The 20615-nt window shown below is 42.0% G+C and overlaps 1 protein-coding gene across 2 annotated transcripts in view; it reads left to right on the top strand.

Annotated features, from left to right (window-relative positions):
* Positions 1-357: 357 nt before the first annotated feature.
* Positions 358-20615, top strand: part of plcb1l (phospholipase C beta 1-like) — an 84407-nt gene continuing 64149 nt past the window's right edge. For both annotated transcript variants that reach the window (XR_015090813.1, XM_086061114.1), the window contains exons 1-2: positions 358-727; positions 6127-6204. Coding sequence is in view for 1 of the 2 variants with exons in the window: in XM_086061114.1 (XP_085917240.1) it covers positions 629-727; positions 6127-6204 (177 nt within the window). In the remaining variant the exon portion in view is untranslated. The remainder of the gene's footprint in view (positions 728-6126; positions 6205-20615) is intronic.

The raw sequence follows: 20615 nt of genomic DNA, 5'->3' as shown, positions 1-20615 counted from the left end.
CTCTTTAACTCTCTCTCTTTGTCCCTCCCCTTTCTCTCTCTCTCTCTCTCCCTCCCTCTTTAACTCTCTGTCTCTCTGTCTCTCTCTTTCCCTTCCTCTCTCTCTCTGTCTCCCTCTCTCTCTCTCTCTCTGTCCCACCCCCTTTCTCTCTCTCTCCCTCTTTAACTCTCTTTCTCTCTCTTTCCCTTCCTCTCTCTCTCTCTGTGTCTCTGTCTCCCTCTCTCCCTCTTTAACTCTCTCCCTCCCCTCTTTCTCTCTCTCTCTCTTCCTCCCTCCCCCCCTTTCTCCCCCCGCCCCTCTCTGTGTTCATGGCTCCTCCAGTCTTTCCAAATCAGTCATTCAGTCTGTGAAGCTCGCTCGCTCGCGTCCACTCCCCCGCCCCCTCACACACTCACTCACTCTCACACACACAAACCCAGGACGCGCCGCCGCCGTTAATGCGGGGCTGCGCGGCACACTGGCAGCGACCATGCTGTGGGGATCTGTGGGAAAATAATAGTAAAAATAATAAGGAACGCTGTCATTTTTTTTAAGGGGTGTGGGGATCTCTAAAGGAACGAGGAGGAGATAGACTGCTGACTTTTTTCTTTTCTTTTCTTTTTTCTCCTCCTCACGCGTGGTGGACTAGATGGCAGGGGCTCAGCCAGGAGTCCACGCGCTGCAGCTCAAGCCGGTGTCCGTGCCCGAGAGCCTCAGGCGGGGCAACAAATTCATGAAATGGGACGATGTGAGTCACCGGCAGATGGATGTTCTCTTTCGTTTGTGCATGCAGCCAATATGTTGTTATCGTTGCACAATTGTGACCGGATGTGCTCCGGCAGAGGACGGAGGTGTTCAGTGCGTCGCGCGCGCACGTGCTTTGTTTACACGCCGTGTAGTATAGTAGGCGCGCGTGCGCGAGGATGTTATTGAAATTGAACTTGAATGAATTTCTATGACATGACTGGAGTTGACTAATCATCATCCTCATTATCATTATCATTATCGTGCCCCCCTTAGCCTCTCCCTCAACGAGCTCCCCCTTTGTTATCATTGCCTGGCTTCAGACAAATGACCTTGATTAAAATTGATTGCACGCTGCCATCTGAGTGGCCTGTCAAAAGCATCCACGGTGTAGTAGTGGTCCCATCCAGCAAATAGCCACATCCCACGCTCGGCTGCTGCATCCAGTAGACAGCAGGCAGCCGCTTATTCCACTTGATCAAATGTGTGTGTGCTCCATAGTGGCCTCACTGCTTTGTTTTTCTATTTTTATTTTATTTGAATGGTGGCTAACCCAGGATGTATTTTTTACCGTTATTTGAGTATAACACATCATTTCACCCCCACTAAGGTGACTCATGCTCTGTGATGTCATTCAAGGACCCTAAATCAGCCAATTGCTTTTTTACGGGCCCCAGCAGTTCAACTGATCGCTCGTTATTTACTCAACTGCAACGAGTACCAGGCGGAGACGCGTGACGCATGATAGTCAAACCAATGTGGTCAAAGAGACAGTTTATGAGACAAGAAGTATAAATGCCAATTCCTGTTTGTGTTGTTTCTAATTTTCTCAATCGATCTAATTTTGATTCACAAGAGTTCATTTCAATTCCATTTTTTTCCAATTCAATTCGCTTCAATTCAATCTGATATTGATTAATGACGGAACATCATTACTTAACTCATTCACTCCCAGACATTTTCACTGAAGCAATCCCCTTCGCTCCCGGCTGTTTTACTATATTTTGACTGATTTTGCTAGGCCTACAGAATATTGTGTTCTATTGCTATAAAAACATGGAACCTACCTTAGAAAGATTAGAGTCTCTTCTTTCATCATCAGCAATTAGCATTAGAATATAGCTAAATTTCCTCATTATTCACAAATCAGTTTGAAACACTGGGGAAAAGAACCCTTTTGCAACATGGCCCTGGTTGATCTCTTATACTCTGCTGCCACCTGCTGGCCATTTTTTCTAATAACTACCATTGCTTTAAGCGTTCTCTTCAGTTCAGAGGCTGCATCAAAGCCTTCTGCATGCTCTAGCATAAAAAAAACATAAAAACGTATAAATATGTTTTTGGGACCATGGCAATAAAAAACTTTTTTTTATACATGTTTGTGAGCAAATGAGTTAAATATCAAGGACATGATAAGAACTCCACAAACATTAAATTCCAAATCAAATTTTGCGGCGGCAGTAACTGGTCAAATGATTTAGTGTATTCGTGAAAGTGTTACACAAACATTGACATCTGCAAAGATGAGATGAAAATATTTTCATAATTCTAATTCAATAATTTTGAATATTAAAAACATTCTGAATTCTCTTAAAGTTTAATTAGGTCTTTCATAAGTGTAAGTAAATACTTTTAAATTCATGTGAACAGTACACTTTCATGAAAACCGTAAGGCACACGCACAAAATCGGCGATTAAAATTCTATTTTTTGAATTTATATATTAAAATAATACGATTCATAGTGTTATGCATCGATATCAGGCTCAAAAAGGAAAATCGATTGCATATTGATTATTCGATTTTTTTAAACCCAGCCCTAATTATGAGAGCACTTACCAAATCAACGTGGTTATCCTAAAGATTGTTACAGTGTATTTTCCCGAGTGGAACAAATGAGGCGTTTACTTGTAGAATTATTTTGGCTCTGACTCTCATGAATGGTGTTTTGTCGAGATGGCCGCGAGGTGTTTCCCCCCCAACCTTTAAATGTTTGTGTACTGACCGTTTGTGGCTGTGGGCCTTTCTCCAGAACAAAATGCCCGCCTGGTTCTTTTCCCTGTTAAAATACAACACCCTGGGAAAGATGAGCTCAGATACCTTCGCTTGTTGAATTTCCCATGCACTTCTTCCTTCCTCTTTCCTCCCACTGTGTGGCTTTATGGAAAGAACCCGGAGACAAGCAGGCAGATGGACAGACAGACAGAATGCTAAAGCTCCAGGGAGATAAATCAAATTTGGTGCTATTGTGGTTTCAGATGCAACTCTTGAGCATCTCTTAACAGGAAATTGGACAAGCAGATAATTGCAGCTCATCCAATAGGGTCGGTTTGTGTGCTCCCCATACACAGTAGTGCTTTGAAATGGGAGTGAGTCAATTTATAATTATTATTTTTTTTTTGAGAGAGAGAGCACGAGAAAGACTGCGAGGTTAATGCTAACACTTAATAGGGGAACTCCACTGACTAGCTATGAAATAACATCTATGCTGTGGTGTTATAACACTCTAGTCAACAAATATTGTAAATGGGTAAAATAACCATACTCACCGGTGTACTGTATTTTCTTTATCCTCTGCAAAGAGCAAATATTATTAGCGCCTTACTGAGGAGCTGAAATTGTCTCTATGTACTCGCAAAGTGAAATATGACAAATTTTTAGGGAGGGCAGAATGAATTAATGGTATTTACATTCATTTTAATGGCGACTGACAATTTGCGAATGTTTTGAGTTGTGAGCATGATCACAGAATGAATAGAACTTGTATCTCAGGGCAGAGTTGTAAAGTGTACTTAAAAAATAGAATTAGCACTCGTCTAAAAGCAAAAGATTTGTCATTAACTGCATTTTGTTCTCTTCACACAATTTGTTTGAAATTGTTTTCCAACAGTTTCACGGTTCGGTGCGTCAGGAGATCTTAACACTTGTTTCATTTCATTTATGGCGCTCGCGCTGCCATCTCCGCTTAAGTGAGAGTGGCGCACAGGCAGGCGTCCAAAAGGAGGCGTCTTAAAGAAGAGTGGCAGATGTTGGCATGCAGATGATGTTGGGTCACTGTCAACACATCTTTTTCTTTATATTATGAATACGCTGTGCTGGTGTCTTGCAGTCTACTCTAATGCTGGGTGAATAAAAGATGTCATCAGGCTCGGCGGGAGGTGTAGAAATCCCATTAACGTGCATGGGGAATGTCTTTTTCGTACATAACACAAATATGGCCAGCTAGAATTGCCTCTTTAACACCCCCCAGCTAATACTTTTCCTTTCTTTCTTTCTTTCTTTCTTTCTTTCTTTCTTTCTTTCTTTCTTTCTTTCTATCTATCTATCTATCTATCCATCCATCCTAAATGTACAATAAAAAAATTATAGGTTTTCATACTCTTGTTAACAAAAGTGGAAAAAAAATGTTAAACTAATATAAATAGTTCACGTCTATAACTGTCAATGGCAGTGAATGAATTAATAATAAACTACTACTACTGATGATGATGATGATAATATTTTTTACATACAAAGGCTTTCCACCTAATTTACTCGTATTACATAATAAATTAATGTAGCCGGTGCTATTTTCATTGATTATCATTTATTTGTGGATTTAAATTATTTGCATTTTTCATTATCACAATTAAACATATTTTGTATCCATATTTGTATACATTGAAAACAAATCAATGAAGGCCTGTACTCGCTGCCGTTAAGCAGAAACACCAAAACCGCCCTTACCGCTGCCATATGAGAACTTCCCATTAATCTATTTTAGCATGGCTTTATTAGCACCCACTAGCCAATAAATAGTGATCCTAATCCACTATGCTGTATTCCGGTATATATTTCTTTTATAAGTGTACACTTGGTACAGTGTGTTCACTTGAAATGTGCGGGTGAGTTCACATGGATCAGCCGAACTTTTATAGTGCATTAAAATTAGTAGTATTAAGAATATAACCTGAACGGATGTTTAGTCGAGGACAAGGAGTATCGGCTGCAAATGTTTGCGCACGAGCGCACTCGTACAGTAAATACGTGGCGTGCGTCCCGCCACGTTGTTGTCGACTTAAGTCTCTCATCTGTCAAGATTGTGCAGTCATGCCAACTCAGCCTTTACCATCCCTCCCCTCGTCCCCGCCGTTGCTGTATCGGGATCGGCAAGCGGGGGGTTGCCATAGCGCCGCAACTCCGCCTCGTCGTCTTATTGAGGTTTGAGCCGGAAAGCTAATGGAATAGCGTGTCCTTCGACCCTTTTAATGTCAAAGCTTTTGATAGCGTCCCTCCCGCACCAGATGGGGTCTTGCCCGAATACGGCGCGGAACAGATGCAGGCAATTAGCATTATCGGCAAACGCCGTGATAGAGACCTCATTAGAAGCTTTTTTTTTTTCTCCTTTGAACATTTTCCCCGTGAATGCGGCGATGCCCTCGCTGAACTTGAGGATGCAGTGCACAGGTGAACTGTGCGCTTTGTGTCTCTTTTTATAAATGCGTCCAATAATACCCAGCATGCCTGAGGGTCAGAACTGTGAGTTTACACCAAGGCTTGGAGTCAACTGAGGTGCGAAAAAAAATAGAATAATATTAGCAGAGCAGGCACACGCTTCCCGGGGGCCTAAAGTGAAATAAAATTTTGGAGGGCCTCTAATTACGGCGATAATATAAGGTCTATTAATTGCTCTTGGGAGACCTCTAGTGGCCGTAGGGCCTTTTTTTTCTGCACGTTTTATCTAGAATGCTTTGTATTCTAGATGAAACAAAGACTTAAAAATAACTCTGTTGCAATTTCCTCTGCCGATTTGGTGCAGTCCTGTTCGGTTCAGCTCAACTCACGCTTGTCACCTTTATTTTAAATGGACTCAGGTGTGATTACCCTGCTAGTGCGTTTCATTTAGTGCTTTGTGAATGCTTTCATGCAAAGCCTAGAGCAGTTCGGTTCAGTTGAGTTAAAGTCTAAACGCTTGTCCGGTTTGGTTTGGTTGATAATGAACTGGTGCGTTTGCGTTGCTGTTGAGATTCGTTTGATGGAACGGGAACGGGGGCATCCAAACTGTCCTGGTCTATTTGTAAGTGAACTCAGGTTCAGGTTTCTCTTGGGTTTTGGCTTTTGATGTTCAGGTCACTTAAAGGATACTCTGGTTCGATTGCTCGCCTGGTTTATTTGGTCCACTTCTATCACTGTGATAAGTGGACCCAGACTTCTTCAGCAACTGGTCTTGAGAACTGGTTCGGCTTGACTAAAAACAGGTGCAAGTGGAAGCTGTTTTCAAATGTTGGTGACTCTAAAATGACCTTGTCCTGTAATCAGTTCAACATTAGTGTATTTTTATCAGTTTTCAGATAAAAAATAAAAACGTCTTCTGTAAACCATTTTAAGTATAAATTCTTACATCTTTTGGTTGTTTTTGGTTCTAGGACTCCACCACTGTGAGCCCCGTGACAGTAACTGTCGATCCCAAAGGCTACTTCCTGTACTGGACTGACCAGAACAAGGTAAGGTGCTACTGTTTTATGAGCCAGGTTATATCCTGGACCCTTTGGGGAATATATTTGTAATTCTGCAGTCTGAGTGTTTGGCTTGTTATTTTCCCTTAGCGCTCGGAGTGCAAGCGAACTCAAGTGCAAACGCAATGTAGACATAATCCCCAAAGCAGAAAACCTGTCTGTGAGAGGTTGCCAGTTAAATAATTTACACCCAATTCCTGAGGGAAGGAAAGGGCTAACTGTAGAACAGAACAGAGTTGTGACATTCTCTTACATCGAAATCAAATATTTGATTCAGGCATTAACCCGACACCCGTGAGATGTTAGCGTTGTCTATTGTTCCGCTCGAAGTCTCCAAACCTGCTCTGTATTGTTAGCACAGTGTACACTCACCGGCTAAATAGCAGGATGGACTCGCCACGCTATTGCCGTTTGTATTCGTGTGTGTGTGTGTGTGTGTGTGTGTGTGCCACACTATTAAATAGCCTTCATTGATTTTATGTTGGCCCACATGAGGGTATCTCGAGACACGCGCGGGACTGCTGACGCGACTCAGCCACCGCTTAGCGCTAATTAGAATTAGCGCCCCGTGCGAAGGTAGTCTCGGATGATTGTTTGGCGGGCAACTTTAGATGTAGACCTTGAAGAGAGAAGGACCTTCATCAAACACCACCTGAGGGGCTTTACACTCTGTTTACACATGCTACATGCGCTAAAGGTCACTTGAATTGTACACAACATAATGTGCAAACACAAAAACATCCGTTTGGTGCATTGCTCAAGGGCATAAGATGAATAGAAGAATTTTGCTAACGTTGCTAAAGATCAGGCATTTCATTTAGAAACTAGTCCAATTTGCATTTATTGTTGTGCGATTCCAACTTTTTTAATTAATTGTGCCTTTTTTGGGAATGACTTTCCTCTGGCTTCCGATTTGCTCACATGGCCTAAAGCTGCATTGTGCTGATTCACACCCATTTCAAGCCCGATCTTACATTGCCAAATAGCACAGTTGATGATCTGGAAAATTCTGGTGGGAGTGGTGAGGATGCTAAAATTGTGTACAATATTTCAGTGTGGCACCGTTTTGAGATTCGGACATTTTTTTTCGTGGCTTTTTTCCGAAAGTGGCTTTCTTCATGCTTCTGATAGGCTGACATAACCTAAAGCGACTTCAAGTCGTTGAATAGTTTTAAATGAGCCTTTTCAAGTAGTATGATAATCGAGAGTAACCCTACTTCATAGTGGTGCAACGAATCATCATTGATCTGTGGTCGGTTCGGAACAGGCCCCACACGGTTCGGATCGCACACAACAAAGTGCGCATTCACAGTCGCCACCATTCAGACATGTCAAGGAAGCTGAAGCATATTTAAACAAAACCAAATAAAGCTTGCCTAATAATACATTGACGGCAATGCAAATAGCCTTAGTAGACCTTTACTTTGAAAGTGGCCTACCCCGTGACGTGACGGCTAGCTTGACTTCCCTTTTAGACGTTCGTAGTTTTGATTGGCATTAAAGTTGCGACCGACATCAACACAACGCTATCCCGAACTCATATTCTATCACTAATTTAGTACGCTAAGAAACCGCTAATTAATTACGCCGTCATTGTATGATATGGCAGAAGTCTCCGACGTAAGTGGCTAGCAGCTAGATGTTAGCATTACCAACGAGTGCCTGGCTGGTAGCTGTAAATGAGTTTGACAGCTGGAACCTGGCTTACTTTAAATCGTTTTCATTATTCTGGACCAAGGCTACTTTATTATTCTAAATTGCACTTTGAGGTCTTTTCATTATTAAAAAAAAATATTAATTGATCTTTGTTTTCATTTATTTTATAAAACACTTTTGCTTATTAAAAAAGAAAGACATTCAAATCAAGATGTCAAACATAGCCGTTTAGATTTTAGGAACGTAACTTTAAGCCCTTAGTACCTTACTATTTTACACATGGATTATGTATAAAATAAGAATGTTTCTGCCTTAAATTGCACTTAAAGTTGTTCCTAAATCCTAAACGGCTATATTAGACATTTTGAATGGAATTTTCTTTTTTTTTCTTTTTTTTTTTGCTGATCCAAAAAACGATCCGATCTGTGACTCAAATCCGTGATCCGATCTGAACCGTGACTTTTGTAATCCGTTGCACCTCTACTACTTCATGATCATGTGATATTCTGTTTGTTTGTTTTTTTCCTCCATTGAGGTGACTTTCTACAGGCTTTTTATTGGCTGACAGCCTAAAGCTGTTAATCATACACTTCTAGAATCAAGCCAGTTTGAAGCCCTATTTCAGGTCAGCCAGGGTTTCTCCCAGTGCTTTATAGGCCTGGTTTATCTTATAACTTATATCTATAAATATATTGCAAGATTTATTTTCATTCAATGATGTCATCGCTAATGCTACGTTTGTGTTGTTAAAATCTTTGTGTGTGGTCTCCTGTTCACTCTCCTGGCTCTGACATTGGTCCTTAAAACTGGTATTACTGGTAGTAAGCGCATCCCCGGCAAAGCTCTATTAGGACATGCACTAGTGTATATTCGCCGTGCAGTTCCACGAACGTCACCTTTTGTTTATAGAGCCGTCGCGTGTTCTTGCCGCACATCTGTTGAGCAGGCCGTCTTAAACGAAGAGCAACGCCGCCTACGTCCAGTTGTTGTGTGCCCGTCAGGGCGACTGGCGTGATGGCCTGCAGGGTAAAAGCATTCCTGGGATTCCTTGAGGAACCGCAGCACAATTGGAGTCAACTGAGTGTTTACAGATTTGACTTCATGCATGTTGTCTGCGCTGTTGTTTGCTATAGATCAAATGTAACACTTCCTCAGTGGACTAGTCAGGAATATTTTTGTGAATCAAGCATATTTTCTGAATATTAACAGTTGGTGTCCTTATGCATTGTCCAGTAAGGATACACGCATACCAGCGCCCGCACATTCCGTCAACATCGGACTAAGAACAGGTGCTTCTTTAGGAGTTTAAAAATAATTGGCGCTGCTGTCGTTACTGTGGGGTTGAGAGGCCCGTGAAGTGGACTGACTGCGTAAAATTAACAACCCCTTTGCTTTAGTTGCCAAGCGACCGCTCGCACGCCACCTTTCCAAATGTCACATTCTCTTTCGGCCGCAGATCGTCTCCCAGAAAATGCTGCTCATTCTTAGAGCGATATCATTGAAACGCGTGTTTGTGCTTTGTTCCCCCGAACGGGCAAATAAAAGGTTAAAAAGGCTTTCAAGTGAGGTAACCATGTGTCAACGTTGCCAATTCCCTTGAATAAGCGCTCAAGGTATGAGTAATGTACAGAGGTGACAGGGAGCCAGACTACCTCCGTTCCACGCCGTCCGTCTCCAGTCTCTGCAGAATTTGCTCTTGTGTTCTCCCAAGCGCAGCAATTTTCCTTGATCACCGAGCTTGTTGCCCCTCCTTCTCCGTCAGCACTCTGGGAGAAGAGGCGCAACAGCATAAATCCACAGCCAATCTAAAGGAAAGTGAATTGTGACCTCAACCGAGTTATAGCCTGGCACACTGTGGCCCTTTTTCATCATTTGCAACAGAGAGGGAGCCTGAGAGACTGAAAATAGTGAGGGAAAAGTCACAGGTTCCCACTTTAAGCCACATTTTCACCAAGCAACACACTTGGGTTCCGTTTAGTATGCAAATCTTTTGTGTTTGCGTTCTACAAAGGCATGAAAAGAACAACACAAAAAGACTTCCCCCTTTCTGGCTTGCCACCAGAAGAATTCTGAGGCATGCCCTAGTTCTGTCCCAAGGCCTCCTTCTGCTTGTACTTGCCCGTGAGGCAACTGTAAAGCATCTGAGATAGAAGTCTTAAACCACGGCAACGGGCTGAAAAGGATTTTTCAGTCTCAGTTGAAACCATATTTAGGTCTTGGTCCTAGATCTAAACATCAATCAGTAAGCATAGACAGTCTCCAGTGGAGCCATACTTAGATCCAGATTACAAGTGTTTTTAGTCTAGGTCTTAGGTCTGAACATCAATCAGTGACCATAGACAAAGACTGGACTCCTCTGCCACCAAGTCCTTCACCATGTTGTGGTGGGTTAAATTTGTGTCTGCTTATTAACGAGACCCAAGCAACTTTGTGAACATCAATTAAAAAGAATAATAAGAACTAGTTTGTGGGACAAAAACTGGAGTCCACTGGTACCAAATCCCTGAGGAAATAAACACCTGCTAAGACACTATGTAGCACACCTTCCAGAAAACAACATGTCTCATTGATGCCTTTCTACCTGAGCACCTGAAGGGTATTTGCAACCTAGAGAGTGTCCACAGAACCCCTGGATGAGATATCAGTTGTCAGGAGGTAATGTTGTATAATAGATCTCAAGATCAGTCTTCGTCTCGAGGCCACTTTTTAAGGGCCTCGTCTTGGAATCAAAGGCATTTTTATTCGGTCTTGTCTTGGTCTTAGACAGGGTAGACTCTGGATTTATTTATTTTTTATCAAGACTGGTTGAGACCAGCCCAGTACTAATGTGATCAGTGAGAAATGTAGAATGAAAGTACCGAGCTGCCTTCAAAATGTCGCTTGTGCCATTTCCCCTCACACAGAGAGTGGATGAAGACGACTGGAGACATACATTAGCTCCCCCGAAAAACTGTGAACGTAATGGGAAAAAAAGATAATGGTCACTTTTGTTCTGTTTTTTAATTGTGGTTTTGACCTCCAAAAGTTTTGGTCTTGTCTCTGTCTCGATACGCTCTAGTCTCGATAATATCTTGGTCTCGTTTGGTGTGGTCTTGACTTGGTCTTGTTGGTGTTTGGTGTCCTGGTGGTGACAGTGAAGTCTCTAAAGAAAATCCTTTGGAGCTGATGAAATGACTTTCTGGGTCTGGGGCAACCCTTGCATCCTCCCTAGCAACCACATAGGCATTACCGGTACCTAACCTCTGGCGGTGCGTCACACTTGTCTGGAAACACAAACCAGATCTGCTGACCCAACCTGAGGCATACCACTTGGTGTAATGTGGGTTTTGAGTTTTAATGTCACAGCTAAATCCTTCGTTTTTATGAACCGTTTGTAGAAGTGTGACAAAGGTCTGTAAATCATTGCACTGTGTTTTCAACTGAGGTTATTCCTTCCTGCATACCACAGGTACGGAACATTCAGAAATTAATGTTCAAACATTAATTTCAGATTTATGACTTGTAATTGTGTGGCCAGGCACTTATTGATATTGACCTTATATGTCTGGGGACTGTAACTTTTTATATAGGTTATTTATTGTCCGGCCACTTCAGTGTTATGCTAGCCAGGCCAGTGTTCTGACAGAGACTGCTTAAATTTTCTTGCCGCTTTCATCAGTCAGCTTGCGCACTCTGAAAGGGCACAAAACTAGAGTATAAAATGTTGACCTGACGCATTGTTAAGTAGATGTGTCAAGCGAGTCCCAAGCAGAAAAACAGGATCGGCCACTTTGCCAAAAAAGTGAGGGGGATTAGCAGCTCTTGGCTGACTTCAGAGGTTTTTTTTTGTGCTTGACTCGCTCATCTTTAACTCTCTGAATTTCGATTAGGACTTTTCTGCTTCTGAGCGTCGCGCTTCTCGTCTCCGGGTAAACAACTACAAATGCTTGCGCAGGGGAGCGCAGCCGAACATGAAAAGTCACGTAGGAGAGAAGGAGGAGAAACATGGCTCGGTCGTTTCCTCTTTTAAATGGATAGCAGCTTCTTGTCCGGAGTCAATTCTAAAGACCTTTGGTAGCATTCAGCATTAAAGGAGACATGTAATACATTATTTTTTACAATTTACAACAGTTTCCAGGTGTCGAAATTAAAGGTCTTTATAATTCTTTATCCGCTTTCATCTGGACAACGACTCAAATTAAGCTTGGGCATCCAGAATCATTTACTCATCTACATTGTTATTGTGGGAAAATGATTACAGACAATGAGTCCTATGGAAAAAAAAATATCATGATTCATGTGGAGTGTGATCAGCCCGTTCTACTGCAAAGTGCTGCGTCTGGTTGCCTGGCTAGAATATGCCAGAGTGAAGAGGGTGATTAAATGTCTCATTGTCTCGTGGGCACAGGTATTCATAACGCAGATGCTGGCCCATTTCTGGCCCGCTTATTAAAGTAAAGATGATCTGTCGTTGTGATTCATGCCGACGAAGCGGGCAATTTAGTAACGTGACACGACGTACTGCGCTAATCTCGAATAGTTTTTCTTGCAGTCACTTGTGGAGGCTCAAACTTACTCTGAAAACTTGAAATTCTGTGCATAAATTTAACGGTAAACACAATTCAAAAAATCGTTGCCTTGTGTGTAAGGTACAGATTTCTCAGGCTGTCAAGTTTAACCACCAGGACTCATCGCCTGCCTCTTTTTGTGTTGAAAGGAATCAGTCACGCTAATGTCACCTTGCCTCGAATCGTTTTGAATGCTGAAGCAGCAGCAGCGTGAAGGCGCAGAACCCTGCTTTTGCATACGGTCATTCCTACCTTTAACACAAAAGGTTTTGCCATTGACGCCATCGTCAACAATGCTGCAGGAGACATCAGCCGATGTGAGTGTGGTGCAGAGCAATCATCATTTGAGCTGCGGCCTACACTATTCAGGCCTGTCGCCACCCAGGAAGTGGCACTTACCCACCCCAACCCCCCAACCCACCTCCCCACAAGCCTCATCCGACCTTCCTGCGGTGGGAAGAAGCTCTAACGGGGCCACAAGTTCCCGCTGTGAAAAAAAACAACGCCTTTTAACTCCTCTCAGTGGGCCGCGCTTGTCCGGAATGGGCTTCACTCTCCGGGAAATCTTGATTGACTTCCTTTTTCATTATTAGCCTCGCCTGCTTTGGCAACTTGTCATTTGTCATATATTATTACTGCTACCAAGCACAAGAGGCAGTTAATTGATAAACTTAGCAAAGAAGCTAGTTAGTTAGTTTATTGATTTTAAAGTTGAACCACATCATCAAGGTTCATGAGTAGGTTTGTTGGTCAGTTCATTATTTAGCTGGCAAAGTCACCAGGTAGTAATTTACTTAGTAAGGTTGTTTATCATTTATGTTTGTTAGTTTGTTCATTAATTAGGTAGCTGGTTAGTTTGTTAATTAATTTGTTAGCTAGCTATGTAGTTATTTCCTTTGCAAATTAGTTAGGTAGCGAAGGAACTAAGTAGTGAGCTATTAGGTTTTCTAATAAGTGTGTTAGTTAACTAATCAATTAGCAAGTTAGTTAGGTATTTAGTTTATTGTTAAGTTTGTTACTGACTTCAGGAGTAAGTTTATTCATCATTTTGTTCATTAGTTGACTAGCAAGGTAGCTAGGTAACTCGTTAGTTCATCAGTTTGTTTATTATTTCATTACTTTGCTATTGCGGTAGAAAGGCTTCTATTTAGTAAGCTTGTTGCTTTGTTTGCTAGTTTACTAGCAAATCATCACCAAATGCATCAGCTAACTAGTTAACTGGTTTGTTAGTCAGGTAGATAGGTAGTTAACTTGTTAGTAAGTTTGTTAGTTCATTAGTTAGCTAGCCTAGCCTGTTATCTAGGTAAATATGCCATTACACGCCTGTTATTTAATTAATTAGCCCTGCAAGGTAGCCAGACAGTTTGCATATTTTTAATAATTCACAATGGGTACAGTCCTGTATTGATAGGTACTTTTCAATTCCTTTAATGAATCCATTTCAGGTGTCTTGTTGTTGCTGGCGGTTTCAAACAAAAGCAAATCTTTAAACGTTTGAACCTTTACCCCTGCACGCCGGGAGTTCAATACCTGCTCATCAACCCCCCCAGGCAGCTCGGCGTGCTGAATAGATTTAAATGTGCAGCTGTAGCTGTCAGTCAAATTTGCACTGCCGCTGCTGCTGCTGACTCAGTTGCTCTGGTGTCGTCTTGAATACGCGTTGGTGAAAAGGTTTTTTTTTCCCCCGCAAAAATCTAATTTCCAAGTTTAATATATTTTGCCCATTTGATTGTTGGGAAAGTAAGTTAACGTATCAACTTCCATAGAACTATAGAAATTAATTAATACTTTTTTAGTTCGTTTGCTGGTTGGTTTGTTAGCTAAATAGCTAGTTGATTGGTTGGTTTGGTCAATAGTTAATAAGTTGTTTGTTAGTTATATAGTTATAGTTACAGTTGGTAGTGAGGTAATTACTTGGTAAATTAGGTAGTAGTTTGTGTGGTAGTCTGTTTGTTATTAGGTTGGTTTAATAAAGAAGTTCGATGTCAGTTTCTTAGCAAGAATAAAACTCACTAGTCACCCCTTTCTTTTTTAAATAGTCTATATGAGTGTGTGTGTGTGTGTGTGGGGGGATCACTAAATAGCAAATTTTACACTGACAGCGCTTTTGTAAACTACCTCCACTCTGTTAACAGCCAAGTTATTTGTGTAAGCAGTCCAGCAGACTTGCTATTACAGTACTAAGTGTAGAAACCACTCAAAAGAAACTCAAGTAAATTCTCCTGAAAAATAAACTCGAATTAATCGATGAAATGGATTCGTCGCCCAGCCCTAGTGTCCGATAAAGACCAACTGCATTAAGCGTTCCATTCGTCTTATCTCTTTTCCATCCATTCTTAGTTCACACCCCTATACCTGTGTACTGTCACTTATAGATCTTTGAAAACTGTTTATGTTAGCGAGTCTGAAGGGATTCATTAAATCCTTTGCTGGTGGATTTGCTGTATTAGTTTTAATCATGGCATTTACACAGCGTTCACTCTCCTAAACTGATATTTAAAACTGGTTGCCATGACAGTCCACTTCTTGCGGCATTTTTTTTTTTTATGCAACAAAGTAGTTTGCCAGCCAGGTGCTGGCTTCCCTCAGGGAGCCCTTTCAAATGAAAGCATCCTTTGATGTTTGACAGGATAGGTAGCTGGCAAAGTACAAAACACATAGCATTGCGCTCTCCTCTCATTGGTAAAAAAAAAAAAAAAAGTAAACGGGAAGGTTTATTGTATGTGCTAGTAAGCCAAACCATGTTAGTCCATCAGTTGTTTGGTTTGTATGTTGGATTGTCAGTTATGTAGTTAGTTAGTTAGCTAGCTAGCTAGTTGCAAGGTTGTTTGTCATTAGAGAGTAGATGCCTTTACTCAACTACACATGCTGAGGAGCATACAAAGTACCAGAGAGATGAGAGGACTGAGTCACCAATATTGTTCACGTTCCAAAGAACTGTTAATGTTCTTAGCTTTTATCAATAAAGATTGAGAGGATATGATTAGTTGTACTTTTTTTTTAATACACACCCAGACTCTTATTTCTGTATGTAAGCTTTATATGTTTTCTACTTCTTGTTACAATACATCACCATTATATTGTCTGAGGTTGGATCACTTTCTAACCACAAAGTAACGTGCCAGAGTCAGCTCCAAACTGTACTGCTTGATTTGGTCCAAATGCCATTATTCTGTTCACAAGTCAGTCATTTGCGAACTGCCGGGAATACCATTGCTGCCCCTTGGTAATGTTTGTTATGTAATCTTATCTACATAACAAAATGAACAGGATCAAAAGCAATTTATGTAGAAAAGCTGACACTGGTTGAAATACAGAATGTAAGACTTTGAAATAAAATTTATATTATATGAGAAATCAGTTAAGTAAGTGTAAAGATTATTTTATAATATACTGTCTAAAATGGCTGTATTAATTCGGGAATGCTGCAATGGAAAATATAGAATAATGGCAAACGTGGGAATTTTTTGAATGTGAACAAATGTTTCTGATATGTCACAAATGAGTTGAAGATGTTGAAGTTGGAATGGCTTGATTTGGTAAAATACACATAAAAATGTGTGTGTGTGTGGGGGGGGGGGGGGGAGTTTGTTTGATGTCCTGAATAAGGTGAACATTTTGACATTATAATGGCATAAATCGGTTGAGAAATGTGTTTTTTAAAGCACAAGAAAATGGGGAGAATAACAATAAATTTTGAGAGTTATGGTGCAGAATAACAGAGAGAAATGACAAATGATAAAATTCCATATACTGCGGAACCTTGAAGGGTTGATCGCCAGAAATAATGAAAATTAATGGTTAGTTTTCATTTTTTGCAGTCCTCAATAAATGTTGAATTAATTTATAGCTATGGCAATCAGGGCTTAGTGGTGAGCGGCTTCCACTTCAAGGCCCATTTGTTTGCTGGGTAATTAGCAAGCGTTCTTCTTTGCTTTCCGACAATTTCCTATTGCTTCCTGCCGCCCATCAACGAATGAGCGGCGACCGCTCCAGTGGGCGACTGTAAAGTAGAAAAAAGGACTTTAACTCCATCATGACGGGAGGAGACGGATGTTGAGTGCTGAGTGGGATAGTAAGTAGGCATAATAACCCAGAGCCAAGTTTTTTTTCCCCATTGAGCGACCTTGTTAATCATTTACAAGCATGTTTGAAGGGGCTACATAGCTTGTGTTCACTTGCATAAATTCAGAGCCCTTGTTATCTCCTTCCTGAGGCCAAAAATATTAGGCACGCCATTGACTTTGGGTTCCAAACATTAAAAACACCACATAAAAAAAAAAAAATCTGCCAACAATTACTCTTTCACCGTCACCCTTGCTCTTGATCATCTTCCTGCCCTGTTTCCACTCCATGGACCAAGTGTGTCACAAATGTAGGTCAGTCGCACGTCTACCTGCCTTCCCACTGCTAAACTCAATTGAATTCCAGCTGGAGCTGATAAGGAGGTATCAAATTCAAGTAACTGGAAAGGTGCTGGGGAGTCAAACGAGAGAGGCTGGAGCCAAATTTGAGGCATCTTTGTGACACAAGAGTTGGCCCTTTAGAAACTAAAACAAGTGGGCATAAACCCAAACCCCAAAGGTAGGTGTTTATAGCCGTCCAAGCTTGAATCGTGGAATCCCAAACATTGTTGGTACCTTGGTCAAAGGAATTGACTGGAAATGTGCATGTTTTTCTCTCTCTCTGTGATACCAGAGAACATGAAACTCTATAAAGAAAGACCCCAAAATCAAGTGTTAAGAATGATCCATTAAGAATTCTGGAATTCAGGACCTTGTGTTGGCATTTGCATCAGGGGAAATGAATGGAACAATTTTTATCTTATCCAGTTTCTAGGGCTTTTCCCAAACTGGTCCCACAAATGTCCAAAATGGCCATAATGGCTATCAAAGAAAATAAAGTACCTGTTGTCCTCATGTAAATGTTGGTTTTTGAAGGTGTAGTACAATTCAAGGATAATTAAGGACTCTTGTCCAAAAGGATACCACCTAAGACTTTGCCTGCACAGCATAAAACAGAGAACCAATCCTCCACTTTGTTAAATGCTGCAACATGCTTCCGCTGCCTTTTCTTTCAACCCATCGATCTTGTCAGAAAGGATGTCAGGTAAAATGATAACCAGTAAGAGTATAGGGACTGCTCTAACGGAAAGACCTAACACAAGCATGATAGATTTGCCCGCAGAGAGCAAATGATGAATGGATTTCTCTTCACCGCCCGCTTTGTCCTGACATCAAAAGGCACCACGGATGCTGTTTGAGGCGGTGCCTGAGCGAGCGAGGTGGCGGAGCTGCGCTGCTTGTTGCCACTGCCGTTGATCCTCAAAGGACTCTCAGTGTTCCTGCACAAGTGCTTGTGATGCCCGTGCTTGCAGTCTGGATGCAGAAGGTGTATGGAGGTTAGAAAAAGAAATACCTTTAAGCAATTGTCTGAATGCCGCAAATGTCGCTCCTGGGAAACCTGGAAGAAAATAACAATGACTTTCTTGTTGAGAGAGAAGACAGATAAGCATATGTGTGTTCGCCCAGAGCAAGCTGCTTTATGATTAAATGGAAGCAAAGCCTGGTATTAAAATATTGTGTGAGAAGACTGTTTGAGTGTGTGGGTATCATGCCTTCTACTCGTCTCTACACTGGAACAAGGAATAAGAGTGCCCTCCAGGTAGAATCTACAATAATGTCCCCCATGGCAATCCAAATTTGTACCTTTTCCACAAAGGTACTAAGAGTGTCAACGGTCCATAGAAGAACCTTTTAGGGTAACAGCCCCAATGAGATATTGTACATATAAAAAGATACAACTGTCTTCAAGAAGGTGTAACAGAAATTTGGTTGTTGTACTTCAAAGTACCATTTTACGCCAGACTAACCGGAAACCAGAGGTCTCCAAAGTAGCCGGTTGTTCCTCACCCCTGGCCCCAAAAAGTACATGCATGTTCCAGACAATGCCCTGCAATGGTTTAAATCATACTTCTCAGAATGGACTGAATATGTCTCGCTTGAAGAATGTGAGTCCAGGCCGCTCCATGTCAGCTGCGGTGTTCCCCAAGGCTCAGTCTTGGCACCAATCATTTTTATGATATCCACTCGCACCCTCAGATCTTCAAACACGTTGTTCCTCCAAGTCCCCATTACCAGGCTCTCCACCATGAGAGACCGAGCTTTTTGCGCAGCCGCACCGCCCAGTTGAGGGCCACCCAGAGCCTGGACTATTTTAAATCAGGCCTGAAAACTTTTTTATTTACAAAGGCCTATGACATTTAATTATGAACATGATTTTATTTTATTTTTTCTGTAGCACTTTGAGGTGCTTTGGTCCTCTCTCAGAATCAGTCACTGGGGTGTTTCCAGTCTGTAAAAGCCAAGCCAAATCAGTACTTTTTTTTTTTTCAGGATGAAAACAGTAAAAGTCAAGAGTCAAGGCTACCTAGGCAGAGCCTATGAGGGCTTTGCACCCCTAAGGGTCAAATTTCATTTTGTATCCCCTCATCTGTTTGAAATTTGTCCAAGGCCAAAAGGGTATTTGGGTGTTTCTCGGATGTTCCTAGCCTGTAAAAGCAAGGATACAAAAGCTGTACCCTCAGGGACAATCTCTCCTAAAGCTACAATGATGTGTTTTAGGCATTCAGGACTATTTTAACGGCTATTCTTGTCACAAGAAAATTTCGAACCTGCTGAAAATGATGGATTTGCTCGATAGATTTCCCATTTAGCGAACGTGGCGACCTTGAACGAACTCTGACGAGAAATTTCCTACCTTCGCAAGCATTCGCCCTTTAGTGAGATACGGTCATAAGGATACAATGACATATGTTATTGTAGCTGTTGAGTAAGATTTCAGCCCTGGAGGTACAATCTACACCAGGGATGATGAGATCCGGTCCTTGAGGGCCGGAGTCCTGCAGGTCTTGCATACGTCTCTTCTTCAACACAGCTGATTCATGATCAGCTCTTCAGCAAGCTCTGCATAAGCCTGATAACGATCCTTTTAATTGGAATCAGCTGCAGTTTGAGTAGGGAAACCTCTAAAACCTGCACGACTCCGGCCCTCCAGGACCGCAGTTTGCCATCCCTGATCGACACTGATGTACCTGCCACAGTGCCCATTATTGGACTCCAAGGTACCTTATGCCAGTTGTTTGTGTACCTAACCCGGATTAAAAATGTCCATGTATGTTGCCAAACAGCAACAGTCAAGAGTCAAGGATACCCAAGCAGAGCTTTTGAGGGCATTTCCAGAGTTGTCCTCTACGTGTATGTACATTTGCATATGCAAGGACTTTCGAGAAGTGATCTTTTGGATGTTCTGTAGCGTCAAACATGAGGAGGCCCTGAAGGAGGCTCAAACAGATGGAAGAGGCGTTGTTGTTGTGTATTTCGCGTTGCAGCGCTGACATGACAAGATGCGCGCTGCCATCCATAGACGGGAGGCGAGGATGAACCTCAGCGAAAGAGGCAGATGACCGCCCAGAGGACAGGTGCGACGTCAGGGAGTGAGGAGGGACGGTGCGGAACAAGGCGGCTTGATGGACGGGCGACGTTAGCAGTTTTGCTTCCCTCCTGTCATCCCGCTCCACTGTGCTATCTGTCAAACAGGAGTGCACTCTTCTGCCTTCCACAGTCCCTCGGCGCATTCCATCCGTCAAGCGTGGGAGCCATAGTGTGTCTGTGTAGTGTGCATGTGTGTGCATTTGATTGGCCCGGAGTGTTTACACGGTTGATACCGCAGTCTCACAATAAAGATGTACACAGGCGGACATTTTGCATAAATGCCCATTTTTGCACCATGGACCAGTTTTCTTTCTGACTCTTAATCATAAATATTTTGTATTCAGTCGCAGTGCCAAATGCCTCACAGACTGGCACCTAGGGAAAACTGCTCGCAAGAGTTGCTGGACAGTTTTCTCTTCAGCCTTTTTTTTTTTTATCTGCATCTCGGCTGTTTGCCGAAGCGTGTCAGATGCCGATAGCCAGCTAGCAGCCACCGGCACACTCCTCCTACACTTTTTGGCCACTTATCTCACACTTTGCTTCATTCCTTCTGACCGACCTGTCATCTCTTGCCGTTCTGTCTCCTTCTGTGTGAACCTGGCTCGTTATCAAAATCTTGTGAAGCTATGCAGGAGCCACCTCACTTTGGAATGAGCCTGACTTTATTTGTACATATTCATCTTTTTTTTTATTGGCATGAAGG

The sequence above is a fragment of the Leptonotus elevatus genome, chromosome 18 (assembly GCF_054856555.1).
Source record: "Leptonotus elevatus isolate MCC_2025b chromosome 18, RoL_Lele_1.0, whole genome shotgun sequence".
NCBI lineage: Eukaryota > Metazoa > Chordata > Actinopteri > Syngnathiformes > Syngnathidae > Leptonotus > Leptonotus elevatus.
Note: the sequence above shows the minus strand (reverse complement) of the source record. Positions and strands in the feature narration are given on the sequence as shown.